The sequence below is a fragment of the Triticum aestivum genome, chromosome 5D, assembly GCF_018294505.1.
Source record: "Triticum aestivum cultivar Chinese Spring chromosome 5D, IWGSC CS RefSeq v2.1, whole genome shotgun sequence".
NCBI lineage: Eukaryota > Viridiplantae > Streptophyta > Magnoliopsida > Poales > Poaceae > Triticum > Triticum aestivum.
Window position 1 is genome coordinate 524637450 of NC_057808.1, and position 15683 is coordinate 524653132.

The 15683-nt window shown below is 45.1% G+C and overlaps 2 protein-coding genes across 2 annotated transcripts; one reads left to right on the plus strand and one right to left on the minus strand.

Moving 5' to 3' along the window:
* The first annotated feature begins 5416 nt into the window (after window positions 1–5416).
* Window positions 5417–10344, plus strand: LOC100038341 (multiple inositol polyphosphate phosphatase 1). Its single transcript, XM_044543966.1, has 11 exons — window positions 5417–5637; window positions 5856–5940; window positions 6255–6554; window positions 6865–7023; window positions 7602–7742; window positions 7821–7877; window positions 8491–8629; window positions 8963–9067; window positions 9177–9391; window positions 9807–9848; window positions 9956–10344. Exons 1-11 carry the CDS (start codon window positions 5501–5503, stop codon window positions 10127–10129), a joined length of 1554 nt encoding a protein of 517 aa, XP_044399901.1. The 5' UTR covers window positions 5417–5500; the 3' UTR covers window positions 10130–10344.
* Window positions 10345–11695: 1351 nt separating this feature from the next.
* Window positions 11696–12666, minus strand: LOC123125964 (ubiquitin-NEDD8-like protein RUB2). The gene has a single exon (XM_044546397.1). It carries the CDS (start codon window positions 12657–12659, stop codon window positions 11859–11861), a length of 801 nt encoding a protein of 266 aa, XP_044402332.1. The 5' UTR covers window positions 12660–12666; the 3' UTR covers window positions 11696–11858.
* Between the last annotated feature and the right edge of the window lie 3017 nt (window positions 12667–15683).

Sequence of the window (15683 nt, forward strand, 5' to 3'; positions counted from 1 at the left end):
TCGCAAGGATTTCTCTCTCTCAAAAGCTTCGGAGGTGGGTTGCTCTCAAACGACAAAAGCCGTGCACTAACTCTGAGCAGCCACCAATTTATGGTGTAGGGGGTGGGCTATTTATAGCCACTAGGCAACCCGACCTGATTTGTCCGAAATGACCCTGGGTCACTAAGGAACTGACACGTGTTCCAACGGTCAGATTTCAAACACACGCGGCAACTTTACTTGGGCTACAAGTAAAGCTGACTCATCCAGCTCTGGATAAGATTTACTCTCATTGTCTTCGCTCGAAGACATAGGATTTTGGTTGAGCATCACTTCAGTCACTCTGACTTTGTTCACTGGGACCCCACTTAATAGTACGGTGGTTCCTATGACTCAACAAAGAAGAAAAGGAAACAACGAAACAACTAAGTCTTCGCGCTCCATAGTCTTCACGCAATGTCTTCTCTTGTCATAGTCTTCAATGTGAATATCTTCACATACCACCATTACCTTCAATGTCTTCATACATTTATAGGGGTCATCTCTGGTAGGTAAACCGAATCAATGAGGGCCTACTACCTGTGTTATCCTGCAATTCTCACAAACACATTAGTCCCTCAACCAGGTTTGTCGTCAATACTCCAAAACCAACTAGGGGTGGCACTAGATGCACTTACAGAGCATCAATTTTTTCTTTTTACAAAAGTATTTTTGGATTTTTTTATTCATGAAACTTTGCACGCGTGTTGAGAATTCATCAATGTTTGTGCCCAAAAAATTACAGGGTTTTTTGAATTTTTTTGACTAATTTTCAATTCTACTGTTCATGGGAGAGCATATGAGCTCGCGAGTAGAAACTTCATGTCATGCTTTGACAATAATACATGACACACCTTGTTCTCTCACAAAGGGTCTTGGAGTCCGCGCTACAATCACCTTCTCTTTTCTCTTCTCAAACTAAACAAAATATGATGTGACATCTCTTATATCCTGTCTATGTCACCCTATTATACTTGCTTGTGGGGGGTAGCTTGGAATCCGGCGGGCCAATGATCACCTACCTCGTTGCTCGTGCCATGCATCTCCGTGGCTATTGAATGGATCGAATTGGATTGGTCCAGATCAGATTGAATGCTCGGGCAAAAAAATCGTGTATCCGTAGTAGAATAGAGTTTGAGTTTGCTTGAGTGAATGGAGTGTAGCTCAAATGACTACATCTTTTATGGTAGAACCAATCCATCCAAGTTGCCGGATTCTTTAGCGATGCCCATTTAGTGGGACCCCAAACTATAGCCTACAGAATATCGTGGGTCCCCAAACTATAGCCTACCTCGTCTTGATGGCTCTCTAGTCTCACCACGCCACAACGACATGTCGAAGACCGGCTCACCTTGTTGCACCACCACCTCGCCCACCTAGTATTCTTCCCATGGCAGTGTGTCGATCAGTGCCTCCTTGGTCTCTTCATCTCATCATGTAACGATGCGCCACACCGGCCAACATCTCCTTGTCGCTGCTTCTTTTTCCATGTTTAGCTCAGTGAGCAACAACTGGTTTCTATTGTCGAAGATCCAATTGGACCTTGGATATCCACGATCGTAGTTGTTTGGATCGTGAATGGATATGGATACAATCCAAATAAACATCGTCTGGTTAAACATTGGTCCATGCTACCCTTGGCATGATTCAAGTTTTTTTACTGACTTGGCCTTTGCCTATTCTCTGCAATTAAACCCGCAACTCTTCGCATGGTTGAATTTTTTTTGTGCTTGGTTGCATGGCATAATGCTTTGTAAGCCAAAGTGCTTTGACATTTCGGCTGTCCTAGATATCCATAAGCAGATCCTGGCTCTTCGGTTCAAATGGGGGTGGCTTAGGTGTACCGACCCATCGAAGCCATGGTAAGGTTGATGCTCGAATCTCAGAGATTTTCAGTAGTTTAGTTCACTTACAGGTCGAAGACGACACAAGACGTTTTCTTTGAGGGATCGATGGGTTGATGGCTGTTGCTCCCATGAAACTACACTCTGTTATTTGATAAAGTCAGCACCCAGACGATCAAAACGTGATTTTTTATGATGGTTTCATTGCGTGAGCAATGGTGTCTGACATCATTGGCAAATTACCGACGCGGGGTCTGATGTAGTACGTGCATATCCAGGATGCGGTCCATAATGTTTAGGTTCAAAAGACACCTTGCATATGACATTTTGGAAATGGAATATCTCAGATTATTCTGCTCCATCAGTTTATCATCTACTTTGTGAGGGTTCCACTAGGTTTCAGTCTACCAAAGCAATCTGGCAGAGCTGGGCGCCTATCAACTGCAATTTTTTTATCTAGTTGGCCCTTCATTATAGAATATGGACATCTAATCACCATGCTCGAAGGGGCTTGCAAGATGAGGCCTCCTGTTGTTTCTTCTTTAACTAAGACGAGGAATCCATGGATCACATCCTCATGCATTGCTTCTCCGCTCTACAAGTTTGGTTTAGCTGCTTCATGATACACCATGTTTAGGAGGTCCCTATCCCTTTTCCGAAGGATGTTCGAGATAGTTGGTGAGGGTCAGTGAGGAAGCAATTGCCAAAGAATAAGTGGCATGAGTTCAACTCATTAATTATGCCAGCCTCCTAAAGCATGTGAAAGCAAAGAAATGTTAGTCTTTGCTAACACGAGCCAACAGTTGCGTGAGACTGTTAGTAATTTTTATAAAATTTTGATAAAAGAGAGTTGCATCACTGGATGCTAGCTGGTGGGTTGGATTGATCTTTTTTTAGAGAGAGAACGTTGGCTTTATTGATTAATGGACAATATTACACAGAGTTCCTCAGATACAATCAGGAACACAATAGAAAACACAAAGACTACTAGAATTTATACATGATTTTTGCTAACAAATGAGGAGGAACATTCAAATGTCGACGAACATGTTCGATGGACACCGAGGAGAAACCTTCAGGAACATCCTCGATTTCAGCCACCATCGACCCAACTGAAGAACGGTCGATCACTAAAGAATTGAGTGTCTGCACAAGTAAGAGACAATCAGAGGCAAAGATGACAACTAAAGTTTGTTCATCACGCGCCAAAAGAGCAGCACGTCGCAAGACCATGGCCTCAGCCATTTCAGGTTCCAACTTACCATCAATAGACTCACTACAAGCCACCACGCATCAACCTCCATCATCGCTGCCAACAACCTGATGCCCGACCTATCTTGGTTCGAGAAAAATTTAGCATCAGAGAAGAACATGATGGTACCTGACGGTGGAGGAGACCAGTTGGAGCTGGACGCCTTGGTTTCACGCCTATGTCCAGTACCGATGGAAAAGATGCTGCAATATAATGGCAGCATAAGCCTTGATCTTCTCGTCAATTCGACGTGGATGGGCAGCCTTCGGGTTGTTTCTGGCAAAATTTTGAGCCTCCCAAACATTCCATAGGGTTACCACCAGGAAAGTACACATCTGATCAGAGGACCTTGCAAAGAAGTCAAAAATCCAATGCCTTGGAGACATAAATACACTGTGGTGCAGGCTGAAGCTATATTCCTCTTTGATGACATCCACACGTCCCTGGCATGCGGGAAAAACAGCAGAGCATGCTCAACAGATTCAGAACGAGCACAAAAATAACAGAGTTTGAAATTGGGTACCTGAAGACGTTTAAGTTGATCCCCGACTGGTAAGCAATCTTGTGCAAAATGTCATAAGACCACCCATCTTGCCCAGTGATTTGATTGACCACAACAACTTTCATTCCTTTTCTGGGAAGAAATATTGGAGATCAAACCTTGACCATTCTTACTATGAGACTCCAGAAAGCATGCATAGCGAGCCATATTGTAAGTTGAGCGCACAGTATATTCCCAAAACCTTGTGAAAGGCCATCGAACAAAATCCTTGATATGCCTATTGATAGGGATCCAAAGAATCTCAGAGGCGACATCGGCTAGAAAGAAGGCACACACCTTCTCTTCATTCCAGGACCTGCTGTCCTCATCCATTAGGCACTAAACTTTAGCAATGGTGGGAATAGGAGAGGGTTGGGTTGATTTGTTATGTGTGTGGTTTACTAGTGTTTTAGATGGAGTTTTGAGTTGGATTTTGGATTCCCTTCCTACTTTGTACTAGGATGAACTCTCCTGTAATTGCCTTTATTATCTTTTTCAGAGGAAAGGTACGCACTTTGTGTACTCCAAATAAAAAACTCTTTTTATCCAGTTGCCCCCCCTCCCCGCCGATCCTCTGAAATGAAGCCCCCTGGATTCCTAAAAAAATCTTGTATCAATTAGCATGATTGAAGTATTTTTTATTGAGTTAGAGGTATTGCAGTTTCACATGAGATCTTGTAGATGTGTTTCATTTTGTGATTGAAGGATTATCGCCGTACAAGGCCTGACACTACAATGTTTCGTGAGGCACGTGCATTTGTTAGCACATGAATCTATTTGAATGAACACCAAAAAGCACAAAGACAAGAATCTAGCCTTGATTGTTGCCTTGTAAAGCAACTTTATAGATTTGATCTATCCCGTGATAACAACAAGAAAACTAGAGGATCACGATAACATGTGATTCGGCTACAATAGTTCTTCTCCCTTTGGACGATGTGATTGGACCACCCGATCGCTTCTAGAGGAATAAGGTTGGACAAAATGCGCCCTTTGTCAGCTTTGTAGGAGGAAGCAGGAGACTTCTGTTCATATTCCCTTTCGATGTCGTCTCTCCATCTGCATTTGAACCATGATTATGATTGGCTCGACCTAATCAACATGAACATGGACACTTGGGGGCCAATTTTAACTCTGTTCAAGAATGGCGGTCTTCTTTTATTCGTCAATATGACAACTAAAGTAAATGGTCTTCTTTTATTCGTCAATATGACAACTACAGTAAATCATGACACCGTTAGCTATTTTTTCTTTTGGGAGATACGGAAAAAATGAAATAATACATACAATTTTCGCAATCATTCTTCAATGCCACCAATATTTGTAGCCAAGAATAAAAAAAAGGCAATGGATGGTGTATCATGACTTCGCCGGGGCTAAACATTGAGATACACCACGCCACGAGAGTAGACTTTTTTTTAAAATTATTTCCTTTCCTTTTGGGGAATGCATGTACATATTTAAGATCCTATGTAAGATCCCTTTTTTATTTAATAAAGTGTGGCAAAGTTTTCACCCTTGTTAAAAGCCAGCCTACAAACCAACAAAGAAAGAAATGGAAAGAAAACTAAGGAGCCCATGATCGATCACACGTGATTCGAAAGCACGCAGAACGTGGCACCGCGCCGAGACGCATCCGGATTTTAAAAGCCACCGCACGCAATCCCGGCCGTCCAGCGCGACGCCGACCGTCCAGATGGCCTTGGGGACGTGTCCCGTGCGCCCCCGTGCCCCGCCACGTACATACCCGGCCGGCTCGGCTCGGCGCGGTCGCCGTCCAAAAAAACTCGGACCAGCCCTCTTCCCACCGAATCGGAAGGACAGAGAAGCAAATCGCGACTCGCCATGGCTCCTCCGGCCACGCCTCTCCCCTTCCTCGTCCTCCTCGCCACGCTCCTCGCGGCCGCCCCCCTCTTGCCGCCGGCGGCGGCGGCCGAGCCCGAGGCCTTCGACGTCCGCCGCCACCTCTCCACCGTCACCAGGTACCCCTCCCCTCAGCCCTCTCTCCCTCTCTGTCGGCTCAGCAACCGCCGCCTGATCCCCGGCCTGTTCGCCGGTGGATTCGCGGTGGAGTGGGGTTCGAGTTAGTTCTCGGATGCGAGCGGGGTGGTTGCGCAGGCCGTGGTGCTGGGGCCGGAGATGGGGCCTTGCGGAGATGGCAGGGTTTAACTTTAACCCCCTTTGGTGGTGATTTTCGCAGGTACGATGTGTCCAGGGCGTCCAACAGCGTGGTCTCCGCGCCGGCTATCTCCGACGAGTGCCGCGTGATCCACCTCAATCTCGTCGTGAGTGTCATTTCCCCTGCATTCCACACATTTCCGTGTCAACATTTCGCCACCCAGTTCCAGTGTAAACTCGGTGTCCAGTACTGCTTGGAAGGGATTGAAACCAAGTACTTGGCAGTCGTGTCTGTGATATGGCTTATGGTGGTAGTCTGTTTTCCTGAGTTATTGAAGCATTGCCATAGTTCAGCAATTAATACATCTTGATGACTAACCTGAAATGGAACAATATGCTTTGGAGTCTGCTTGCTCCTTCCCTGCTGTGTAAATGTGTAGGATAAAATTGGCTGAGTTCATTTGATTATTTTGTTCGCCAGGCAAGACATGGGACTCGTGCTCCTACCAAGAAGAGAATCAAGGAGTTGGATAGGCTGGCTGTGCGGTTGGGGACTTTAGTGGATGAGGCAAAACAAGGACCTGACACTGCTTCTCTGAAGAAAATTCCATCATGGATGAAGGGGTGGGAGTCACGTTGGAAGGGTAGGGTCAAAGGGGGTGAACTGGTTAGCGAAGGTGAGGAAGAGCTGTTCAATTTTGCCAACCGAGTGAAGGAGAGGTTTCAAGACCTGTTTGATGAGGAATATCATCCAGACGTGTACTCAATAAGAGCAACCCAGGTAAGCTCAACAGGTTCTCGCCATACTTAACACGTTCATATCAACAAATTTAGGATTCTTGGTTGTGCTCTGTTCATTATTATCAGATGAAACAGGAATAAATATATAGCATTTGGGAGAAACTCAGTTTACCGAGTCTCATGTGTTGCAAACCAAGTACTACCTCTGTAAACTAGTAGTGATCTAAAACGTCTTATATTAGTTTGAACATTGTTGCTGTTGCTGTTGATGATTTCCAGTTCAGTTATAATGTTATTGAGTTTGACTGTCGCTCACTGTGGCTAACTATTGCTGTATGTTTGAGATGCAGGTTCCTCGAGCATCAGCTAGTGCAGTAGCATTTGGTTTGGGGCTACTTTCTGGGAAAGGAAAGCTTGGAGCAGGAAATAACCGTGCCTTCTCTGTTCTGAGCGAGAGTCGTGCAAGTGATATTTGTCTGCGATTCTTTGATAGCTGTAAAACATACAAGGTACTATTCGTGGTAGCAATAACATCGTTGAGAAATGAAGAATACACTTTAAGAATATAAAATGCTTATGCGACTTGGCATTGTTATTCCTTTTGGTTTGGTTGCTCACGTTTTGTAGCTGAAAGAGAAAGACTAAAACTGTCAGTTGTGATGCAAATGGTACTTTTGTGTTGGCATGTTGCTTTAACTGAGTACTCAACATCACATAGCATAGCACAAGATGTATGATCAATCTGCACATGTACTTACACGAGTTTGCGCTTAGTCTCTCATGCTTTGCTGTATTCCTTGTTCTTCCACCTGTTGGTTAGGTAGTTTTATGTTGGACAGCAGTTTTTGTTCCTTCATTCTTCATTAAATAAATGGTGTGTTCTAGCATTCACTCTTGCAAATAATTTCCTAAGCACACCTAGTTTTTATATGTAATTTTGTTCTTATTTATTAAACTATCAGTGGTAGCTTGCAGTTCGGCATGCTATGCGCTGTATCTTTTCTTCCTCTGTACAACTGTGGCCTTGCTATGGCGCTATTGATGTGTTATTTTTGCTAAAAATGTATAACCACAATAATATGTTCAGGACTACAGGAAAAGAAAGGAACCTGATGTTGACAAGCAAAAGGAACCAATTCTAGAACATGTCACATCTGCTTTAGTCAGCCGTTATCACCTCAAGTTTACAACACAGGATGTTTCTTCCCTCTGGTTCCTCTGCAAACAGGTATTTACTTGCCTTTGGGAGCTAGAGTTCGGTGTGACACACTTTGCACATTTTGTCAGCTGTCTGTTCTTTTTGCAGGAAGCATCTTTACTGAATATTACCAATCAAGCTTGTCAACTTTTCAATGAAGATGAGGTAGGTTGCTTTCACATTTCAGCTTTTCTTAAGCAATTTCACCTCTAAAACTCTACGCCATACTAGTCTATGCCCTGCTGTATTCAGTCAGACGGCACACATCCTATTACTCTTCTGTAGGAAGTATATGATCTGTATACAATTTGATTCCATGGACATGGTTCCTTTTTAGTTATTTCATAAGAACCATAACCTCAGTCACCTTGATCTGTTAAGAAAATGATACATCCCAGTTAATGAAGTTGGTTAAGTTTGTCATAGTTCAACAATCAAACTATTAAGGCAGGTCCACTATCAGTTCAGTTATGTACTTGTGGTTGCCATCCTGTTGGGAATCTACATCATACCATAAAGAAGTATTTTCACAGCTAGGATTGCAAGCTTCTGACATGCAACTCTAGTTTAATTGTTCTTAGTTTGAATTCAGTTAGCTACTAGCCTCATGCTAGCTGCCTTTCTTGTCAAATAGTTACTGCCTTTTAAATTTGAAGGAGAGTATTATCATCACCATACTTCATGCAAAGACTCTTACCTAACTCTTTAGGCAGCTGTAATTCTCAGAATTAACAATGGGCCCTGATTTGTCCTATTAATGCCCAACTTATTTGTTTAGGTTCATTTGCTAGAGTGGACAGATGATTTGGAGGGTTTTGTGCTTAAAGGTTATGGTGAGTCAATAAACTACAAAATGGGACTGCCATTGCTCAAGGATGTTGTCCAATCAATGGAAGAAGCAATCATAGCTAAAGAAGGTAACACTATCTCTCATGTTCTTAGAAAAAAACATTGCTTCTTGCTGGAAAAATACCTGCTTCCTACCTTCTTACATCTGACCCTTTGTGATGCCACTAGATCTAGAATTCTTTCTTAGCACCAGATACACATCATTTGATGAGTCTCCTGTGGTAGCTTACTAGTGTGTATTAGCTAGAACATGCAATACTCGCACAGTAAACAGAAAAGAACATGCAAACACTCTAAATCAGTGCATAATGTAGTAATCAACAGTTCAATACTGAAGATAAGATTATGAATAACGATGATGGTCAGAACTCTAGATTGAAGTCTAATTCTTGGAATTGTAGAGAACTTCCCTGATGGTACGTATGAGAAGGCAAGGCTCCGATTTGCACACGCAGAAACTCTTGTTCCTTTCACATGTCTACTAGGTCTTTTTCTTGAAGGATCAGGTATGGTTCCTGTTTTGCACCCTGTCCATGCATGATCTTTCTCCATGAACAATATACAAAGAACCAATTGCCCATTTGACATAGCTCAACATTTTTTGTTTGCACCAAGATTTTGAGAAGATACAGCGGGAGGAGCCATTGGATCTACCTCCGATGCCACCACAGAGAAGAAATTGGAAGGGCGCACTTGTAGCACCTTTTGCTAGCAACAATATGTTGGCTTTATACCAATGCCCTGGCAATGATGGCAAAAAAACATCTCAGGACCAAAAAAATTCATATTTTGTGCAAGTTCTACACAATGAAGCCCCAGTTTCGATGCCGGTAAGACTATACTTCTGCAATTTCTGTGCTCTATCCTCCAACCTGTTTGTTTAAGTCGCCTTGCTCAATGGTGTTACAAGTTATGCTGTATTGTAATGTCCAGTGGGTCCTCTAGGGACTCTCAAGTTTCAACCTACTAACCATGCCATTGAATTCTTTAGTAAACTTAATGAGTTGATCCAACAAATGCAGTCGGCCTTTTTTATCTAGTAATATTATGAAATCACAGAATACACACCAATGTGCCACAGACTAACCATTTGAAAAACTAATAAAGTGGCTTATTATGTTGAACAATATTTATGGCCGCCGTTGCCTAAAAGCATCTGGCTGGCTAGTGCTCTGTTTACTTGTCTAATATGTTTGATACTGGGAAGTTGACTGTTTTCTTCCCCTTGGTGGGCTACCAATGCAGGGCTGCGGCAACAAGGATTTATGCCCGTTCGAGGAGTTCAAGGTAAACACAACACTGACCGTTGTTCTTCCGAATACCGCGTTCAAGATGCATTCTGTATCTCCTTTGGCAGTGATTTGATGAGAATCTCTCTGATTGTCCGCCTGCAGGAAAAGATAGTGAAGCCGCACCTGGAGCACGACTACGATATGCTATGCAAGAAGCCGGTGGCGGCAGCAGAGGAGGAGCCATCCTCTTTCAGCTCCAAGCTCAACTTCTTCCTGGACCTGCTCTCGCGGAAAGGTTACCGTGTAAAGGGGCAAGATGTTAAGACGGAACTGTAGAGTACAGGCGCCTTGTGCCGCGACGACCTTGGATCAGGACTGACATGTGGACACTAACCTTGGGTGTTTTTGTGCCTAGGCTTGGTGACTGGTGAGCGAGGTTTGCTGATGTTCTTGGTTTTTACGAGAGACTTTCTTGAGTGAAACTCCCGTGTTCCCGTGTATCTTCTTTGAACTGTTAGTTAAATGCCTAAAAATCGGTGTACTGTGTGCCAGATGAGCCTGGTCAGGGGTCAGTCAGACTGAATTCTTTTTGGTCAGTCGATTTTTTCTAGATCGGCAGATGACCTTCCACCCCCGTCCTCCCAAACCGCAGCCCATGATCGTCGGCCAAACCGCAGCCCATGATCGTCGGCCAAACCGCTGCTTGTGGCAAGCGGTGCTCCCCGTCAGCCTCGCCGCCCCGCCCTCCTAATCGCCGTGTTGATGCCGCCCTGCTTTCCCTTCGGCGCACCAGCAGATTTCCCCCGCGAGCCTGCATCCTCCACGTCCTGAATAGTCGGCCTTCGAACTCCCCTCTGCTGGCCTGTCGCTGGCTACGGCTCGTTCTTGGCCACGGACTTGCAGGTGCTGCAGTGTGAGAGTCTGGCTTAATAAAAATGATCCTTCTTGGCTAGGGACTTGCAGGTGCCGCCGTGTGAGAGCTTGGCATAGTAGAAAGATAGACTACTCATATCAATAAAGAATTCCTTTTCTGGGAGACGCAACGCGTGTCAAGAGTAGGGATGAAAGCGGAGCGAAAATGAATGGAACTGGGTGCTCCAACATTTATTTTTATATTATCTTTTGGAAGCGGAAACAAATATATATATATTTTTTGAAAGCAGAAACGAATACTGAAACCCTGGAAACAAATACTATCGGAAACGAAAACAGAGCGAGTACGACACAGACATGGAATGGAAGCGAGTGCTCACCGAAACAAAAGACCCCCATGAACTGTAGGATAAAAAACACATTGTTTAGCGGATAGGATGATTACAAAATCTTAATATATATCATTGATATATAAAAAGATATTCATTTGTGCATAAATATTCAACTTTGGCAGCATAAAAATTTGAAGGGCATCAAACGATTAAACGTTGCAGCTCAAATCACAATAGTGCTCGTACCAGCGACATATTTTGAAGTTGGGCCATATGGGCGCATTAAGGATTAGGTATCAGGCTGTCATACTAGATGTAGTAGTAGTACCGTTGAAGTTGGGCCATATAGTCCATTCCGCTCATTATAATTATGTGTTTGTTAGGCGACAAAATAGCCATATGTTCATATTTAAAATGAAAAGTTCAGTATTAAGTATTAATGGAAACAGAAGATTCGGTTTCCGCACCTGTTTCACTGAAAAACAAACGCTGTTCCGTGTTTCCGCATAAAAAATATTCTATTTCTGTTTCCGTTTTGCAACACCAGAAAGGCGGAAAGTTTCGGCTCCATTTTCATCCCTACCACAGCTTACCCTTGATCAGTTTGACGTTTGAGATTAAATAATCCTCTTAAGTGGAGAGCTTACCCCCTAAAAAAAAATAGGTCTTCGATCTTGTTAACATCTTAACCCAACAAATAGGATCTTCAGGTGTAATCCTTTTTCTTTCAGGATCGTTAACTCAACATTACACCAATTTGCACGAAAGAAATGATAAGAGTGCCATGCAACATAACGACTCAATGGCCAATGCAGATCTGTAAACCTGATGATCGACGGAACATGCATGTGTGTGATGAATCAAGCGCCTCCGGTGACCCTGCCGTTGAAGATCTCGATGGTGTCGCCGCTCTTGACGTCGTGCCAGCGCAGCGTGCGCTCCTCCTCCATGACATTCTGCTTGTAGATGAAGAAGTAGGCGCCGTCGTCCGGCAGGAGGAGGTGCGGCGCCGCGCTGCCCAGCTCCGCCCGCAGCTCCTTGACGGCGTCCATGTCGCTCACCTCCAACGTCACGGCCTTGGCGCCCCACTTCACCTCCACAGACATCCGCTGCTGCGGCTTGTTAACCTTGGCCACCCCGTTCCCGTCGTTGCACACTGGCGGCGGCGGCGGCTGGCGCACGACCACGCGCACCTCCATCTCCATCCCGTCGGCCGGCGGGTTGAACTGCGCCAGCTCCTTGTGATCCTCCATCTCCGCCTTCTCCAAGAACACGCTCACCGTTGTGGCCGGCACCGCCCCGTCTGTGCGCTCCTGGAGCAACTCCTTCAGGCGGGCGATGGTGCAGGACGCGTCCAGGTCGAGCGCGATGCGCCGGCCCTGGCCGAGGGCCGGCCCGGAGGCGACGACGCGGACGACGGCGCCGGCGGCAGTGGGGGAGTCATCCGGCAGGACGATGAGCACGTGGGATCCCTCCACGATGGGGTAGTGCCGGGTGTCGCGGTCGTCCTCGAGCTCCTGGCCATGGAAGAAGAGGCGCTGGGACTCCACGGGGATGCCCTCCTGCTTCAGGATGTACTCCTTGATCCTCCGCACGGTGGACAAGTACCAAATCTCGACGGTGAATCGGCGACCCTGCGTCGTCTCGAACGTCACCTCCATCGCGCGCGATTCGCTTGTGTGGTTTGTGAAAACGTGCGGCGTTGCATTTCCATTTTATTTATACACACAATAGGAGTATGCATTGCACATCCATCATTTAATTTAATTACTCGATGTTATTATTCTCCGATTTGTTTATTTTGACCGCTTAAAGTGCCTACGTATTCATTAAAATTAAGGTTACATTTTCCACCAGTAGAGGTACAATATATAGGCATTTATAACAAATATTCTCAGATAGCATTTACCATATGTGTAAAATTAATGTACGGGCTTTTACAACAAAATTTCCATCCATCGTAATACTCGCTGTTATTCTCATATCTGCAAAAATTATTGTACAAGCATTTATAACAAAATATTCTGAGATATGTTAATGTGCATGCATCCATGCATGATGACACATGATCTCTCTCGGTTTTTTTTCCTTTTTTGAGAATATGATCTCTCTCGGATAAACCTGGGCATGGGCAGCCAGGCCGGACGGTCGGGCTGAGCTTGGGCTCCAGATATAGGCTTGATGGCCCGGCCCAGAAGCCTGAATTACCTCAAAAACAGAGTTTAATTGAACTACATCTATACTGCCCACAAATAATTTAAATAATTTTATTTAATAGCAAACGTGCACACTTTAATTGCTTAGAACCGGGCTCGGGTTTTTGCGGTTGGGCTTTATATAACCTGCCCAAGTAATGCCAGGTTTAGTTGAAGAGTTGATGCCAAAATCCTTCTAGCAGATACCATAGGTTTTTTTTTCTTCTGAGAAATAGCAGATACCAAAGATAGTGGCTCTCGCTCGGTACTAAGAGCAACTCTAGCAGACCCCGCATCCCGCCGGCCCGCAAAACGCGTTTGCAGTTCGCGCAAAACCGCTTTTGCGGGCCGGCGCGGGAGGGCTCAGATGCAGATCCCTCAAACGGACCCGCATAAAAGTATATTCGCGGACTATGCTTTTTTACGGGTCGGCTTCTGCGGGTTCTGCTCGGGCACCACCACGACGATCCGCAAACAGAAAAACTGCAATTCTCGCATTTGACATAGGTTTTCACAAACAAGTTTAAATTCAAACGACATAACACATTTTTACGCGCAAATAAAAGCCAAGTTCAGTACGACGCAAAAGAGGGCCCTGCAAAAGTTTGCGCCCATGTCCGGCATCATCTTGGTCGATCTTTACTCCGCGCCATCGAGTCCATCTTGAAGTTCATCGCCACCACCGAATCCACCTCCGACGCTTGTTCCAACTCCCGCACCGAAATCATCAACATTGCCACCATATGGAGCAGAGAAAACATCTCTGGAACTGTAGCACGCACCGGCCGACGCAACCATTCTCCTCTTCAAGATTTCTCTCCTTGCCATATCATGCCATGTTTTGGTGAGATCGTCCATGTCATTGCGGTTCATTGACATGATCTTGTTCTCTTCGGCGAGTAGCTTGGACATGGCTTTGTTTTCTGCAGCGTGTGCTCTTCTCTCCTCAATGGCAGCTTTGCGCAGCCCCTCTTCTTTGAGAAATTGCCACTTTTCTTGCTTCTCCTTTGCCTTCTTCTCGGCCAACTCTTTCTTGATCTCCAACGATTCCAACAACATCGACTCGTTTGATTGCACCATGGCATCAATCTTCTCCCTCAAGCTCGATGCTTCTTGCTCTCTCTTCATCTTCTCCTTAGTCTTCTTGTCGCCATCGGGCTTGTGCAAATTTCTTGGGCCATCATCATCCTCATCTTCATCCAGTTTGTAAGTGAGCCTCTCTTTGGTGGGGATTCTTTGTCGATCAACTTCCACTTCACACACTTTTGGAGCAACTCCCAACAATGCTCTAGTTTGAAGAATTTGCCTTCCGAAGCTTCCATGTCCTTGTATCTATGTTGAGCAATCTTGTCCTACAAAATGTGAACAAAGTGATGCAATCATTTCCCATGATGCAAATATGATGATGCACAACTTGAACAAAGGCAAAACAAACTCACATAGTCGGACTCCACGGTGCCACTTGGAGGTGCATTGCGTACTTGCTCCAAGCAAGCTGCCCAACGGTTGCACATTGGCTTGATATTCTCCCAACACCCTTGAAGCGACCGAAATGTGTGTGGAGTCCTATTGGGATGCTTTGCCATAATGCGGAAGGATTGATCTTCGATCATTTGCCAATATCCCTTGGCAGTTTGAGAAGTACCCGTGCATGCATCAAGAGACACCGCACTCCATGCTTTGATCAAAGCTTGATCTTCCAAGATCGTCTAGTTCTTCGATCTTATGCTTTTCCCAGTTGTCGGGGATATACCCCGCGGTATGACCCGGCCGGAGTTATAACCCGGCTGGGACTTGGTAAACCGGCAGGTGTTAAGTCAGATGATAACCCGACAGGTGTTAAGTCAGATGATAACCCAGCAAGTGTTAAGTCAGATGATAACCCGACAAGTGTTAAGTCAGATGATAACCCGGCAGGTGTTAAGTCAGATCATAAACCGGCAGACCATCATAAACCGGCAGACAGTGATAACTGGTTGACAGTCATAACCCGACAGACAGTGATAACTGGTTGACAATCATAACTCGGCAGATAGAGTTGCTTGGAGTTATGAAGCCCGAGATGTTATGAAGCCCAAGACGTTAAGAAGCCCATGGAGAGAAGTTAGAATAGTTTAAGTCTTAATCCGAGTTGGACTCTACATGTAACCCGCCCTTTCAACATATATAAGGAGGGGCAGGGCACCCCAAGAGAGGGGGGAGAAAATAACCTTAGGGCTAGACATAACTAGGAGAGACGGTTTACGACGACTCCCTCGTGATGATAATGAGACCTAGCCACAAACAGCATGTAGGGTTGTTACCGGATGATGTTTCCCAGGGCCCGAAGCTGTCTAAATCCTTGTCTTGTGTTGTGTCTCTCGATTCCGCTCAACCCCTCTCAAGCTACCACATAGATGCGTTGGCCTCACGACTAAGTCCTCACACTAGGACATCTGCCGTGACAATTCCATGACAGTTGGCGCCCACCATGGGGCGCACGCACGATGG